Source organism: Nanorana parkeri, unplaced genomic scaffold, assembly GCF_000935625.1.
Source record: "Nanorana parkeri isolate BGI_ZX_2015 unplaced genomic scaffold, ASM93562v1 scaffold470, whole genome shotgun sequence".
Lineage (NCBI taxonomy): Eukaryota > Metazoa > Chordata > Amphibia > Anura > Dicroglossidae > Nanorana > Nanorana parkeri.
In genome coordinates, this window is record NW_017306738.1 from 957,309 (window position 1) to 960,723 (window position 3,415).

The 3,415-nt window shown below is 45.8% G+C and overlaps 1 protein-coding gene across 1 annotated transcript in view; it reads right to left on the reverse strand.

Annotated features, from left to right (window-relative positions):
* Positions 1–2,868, reverse strand: part of CLIC1 (chloride intracellular channel 1) — a 37,986-nt gene extending 35,118 nt beyond the window's left edge. The window contains exon 1 of the mRNA XM_018560661.1: positions 2,808–2,868. Within this exon, the coding sequence (XP_018416163.1) occupies positions 2,808–2,855 (48 nt within the window). The 5' untranslated portion in view covers positions 2,856–2,868. The remainder of the gene's footprint in view (positions 1–2,807) is intronic.
* Positions 2,869–3,415: the final 547 nt, after the last annotated feature.

Genomic DNA, 3,415 nt, shown 5'->3' on the forward strand with positions numbered 1-3,415 from the left:
AGCATTCACTCCTATGGGCAGCTATACACTGCAACTGTATATCATGGGCAGCCGTCTACACCTATACCATTCACTACTATGGACAGCTATACACTGCAACTGTATATCATGGGCAGCCATCTACACCCGTACCATTCACTACTATGGACAGCTATACACTGCAACTGTATATCATGGTCAGCCCTCTACACCTATACCATTCACTACTATGGACAGCTACAGGTGAAACTCGGAAAATTAGAATATTGTGCAAAAGTTCATTTATTTCACTAATGCAACTTAGCCGTCTACCAGGAGATTTTGGAGCACTTCATGCTTTCTTCCACAGACGAGCTCTATGGGGATGCTGACTTCATTTTCCAGCAGGACTTGGCACCTGCCCACACTGCCAAAAATTTTCTGAGATTGTGGATCTGGGTTTTCATGAGCTGTAAGCCATAATCATCACAATTATGACAAATCACGGCTTGAATGATCTTGCTTTGCATGTAATGAGTCTATCTCATATATTAGTTTCACCTTTTAAGTTGCATTAGTGAAATAAATTAACTTTTGCTCGATATTCTAATTTTTCGAGTTTCACCTGTATACACTGCAACTGTATATCATGGGCAGCCATCTACACCCATACCATTCACTACTATGGACAGCTATACACTGCAACTGTATATCATGGGCAGCCGTCTACACCCATACCATTCACTACTATGGACAGCTATACACTGCAACTGTATATCATGGGCAGCCGTCTACACCTATACCATTCACTACTATGGACAGCTATACACTGCAACTGTATATCATGGGCAGCCATCTACACCCGTACCATTCACTACTATGGACAGCTATACACTGCAACTGTATATCATGGTCAGCCCTCTACACCTATACCATTCACTACTATGGACAGCTACAGGTGAAACTCGGAAAATTAGAATATTGTGCAAAAGTTCATTTATTTCACTAATGCAACTTAGCCGTCTACCAGGAGATTTTGGAGCACTTCATGCTTTCTTCCACAGACGAGCTCTATGGGGATGCTGACTTCATTTTCCTGCAGGACTTGGCACCTGCCCACACTGCCAAAAATTTTCTGAAATTGTGGATCTGGGTTTTCATGAGCTGTAAGCCATAATCATCACAATTATGACAAATCACGGCTTGAATGATCTTGCTTTGCATGTAATGAGTCTATCTCATATATTAGTTTCACCTTTTAAGTTGCATTAGTGAAATAAATTAACTTTTGCTCGATATTCTAATTTTTCGAGTTTCACCTGTATACACTGCAACTGTATATCATGGGCAGCCATCTACACCCATACCATTCACTACTATGGACAGCTATACACTGCAACTGTATATCATGGGCAGCCGTCTACACCCATACCATTCACTACTATGGGCAGCTATACACCACAACTGTATACCATGAGCAGCTACCTACACCCACACCATTCACTACTACGGGCAGGTATACGTAACAGCTGTATATCATGGGCAGCCATCTTCACCTATACCATTCACTACTATGGGCAGCTATACGCCACAGCTGTATATCATTGGCAGCTGTCTACACCCATACCATTCACTACTATGGGCAGCTATACGCAACAGCTGTATATCCTGGGCAGCCACCTTCACCTATACCATTCACTACTATGGGCAGCTATATGCCACAGCTGTATATCATGGGCAGCCGTCTAAACCCATACCATTCACTACTATGGCCAGCTATACGCTGCACCTGTATAGTAGTGAATGGTATAGGCGGCGTACAAGGGTTGATGCTGCTACTTGTGTAAAACTCCTGTGCATGAATAAAGCTATACACCCCTGGATGCAGTCCATCTGCCTACTGTCACCTACACCCATTCACTACTATGGGTGACTTTATGCCACAGCTGTGTATCCCGGGTGCAGAAATATGCCCGCAGTTTACGTTCTACGGCCTCATGCTCCCATGTGAAGGAGGCGTGAGGGACACAGAATCAGTAGAAATCAATTAGGTCATGGCCCCCTGTAGGTAACAGCATATAACCCACACGCCTATGAATAAAAGCACGCCATGCACTGGTCAAAAGTCCTGCTGACCTGGGTGAAATGTGAACAGGCCCCATTGGCACACTTCTGTTGAACTTTTGTCAAAGGAGCTGCTCCAAAATGTATTGACCAATCAGCTGCAGTCACTGTTTCGGTATTCTAGAAGCAGCACGCCCGCCACTATTAGAATTCAACAGCCCCATGGGCTGGGGGGGGGGTAGTAACAGTGTGCATGGAGGAATCCAACCAGCTTCACTATAATCGGTACCCCAAAAAATGTTTATGGCAAGTAGAAAAATGTTATTCTATGCTGCCCATTGATCAGACACATAGGAAGTGATACAAACCACTAAACCTGATTAACACTAAGCAAACACCTCTCCAAACTTCTAACACTTTACAGGACCTGACCTTAAAAAGTTTTTGGCACCCGGTCACGTCATTCACTCCAAATCCTGATAACTCCCCTTCCCAGAGGAAGCTTCTTGTGTTCTGTTTACAAATATCCATTACAAGGTTGAAAAACAAATCTTCATGTTGTGACATATTTACCATCTAGAGAGGAACACTGATCTATATTTACTAACACTGGACAGCCACCGGTACCATCAATCAGGTCCGGAGATCCACTTCTACTCTGCCACACATGTTCAGATCGATGGAGAAGGAAGGGGATCCACCTGTTACTTAGACATCATTGACCACCCAAGTCATCGGCAACAATGTATCCAGCAGATCTCTGAAGATACAATGAAACAATTTACCTTCACGAAGAGCTCCACCTGAGGCTGATCCGGATCATTACCCTCCATGTCTCTTCTGCTGATGGGATCGGAGGGACGATCGGGACTGGGATGGGTTTGGGGGTCAGACAGAAGTTGTCAGGAGCGGAGAGTTCGGGGCACTGAGCGCTGACTGGGTTGGGGAGGGTGGGGTGGGGTGGGAAGTGACTGCAGGAGAGGAGTGACCGTAGCAGGAGGCAGGGAGGGCTCGGAGGAGGGTGGAGGATGGAGAGCGCTGATTGGAGGGATGGGAGAGGTGGGGGCGTGTCTGGGCGCAGATTGACAGCTCGGGTTGAGGAGTGGAAATGTGGATTTGAGGTGGTGTCAGAGGGGAAATTTGGGGGAGTGCTGGCAGCCTGCAGGCACCGAGTGGTACAGGGAGGTGAGGGCTGCCTAGAAATCAGCTGCTCACATCTCGGGAATTTTTATATCAGCAGAATGATGAGAGAGAGAACTACAAACAATGTGAACTGTTCCATCTGCTGAATACCATTCTGACTCACACAGGTGGCACAAAGGCTGACACTCTAAAACTCACCGCACACGGTACAATCTTCTTTAGATCTACCAAGTATGTAGTGCGAGGGCCT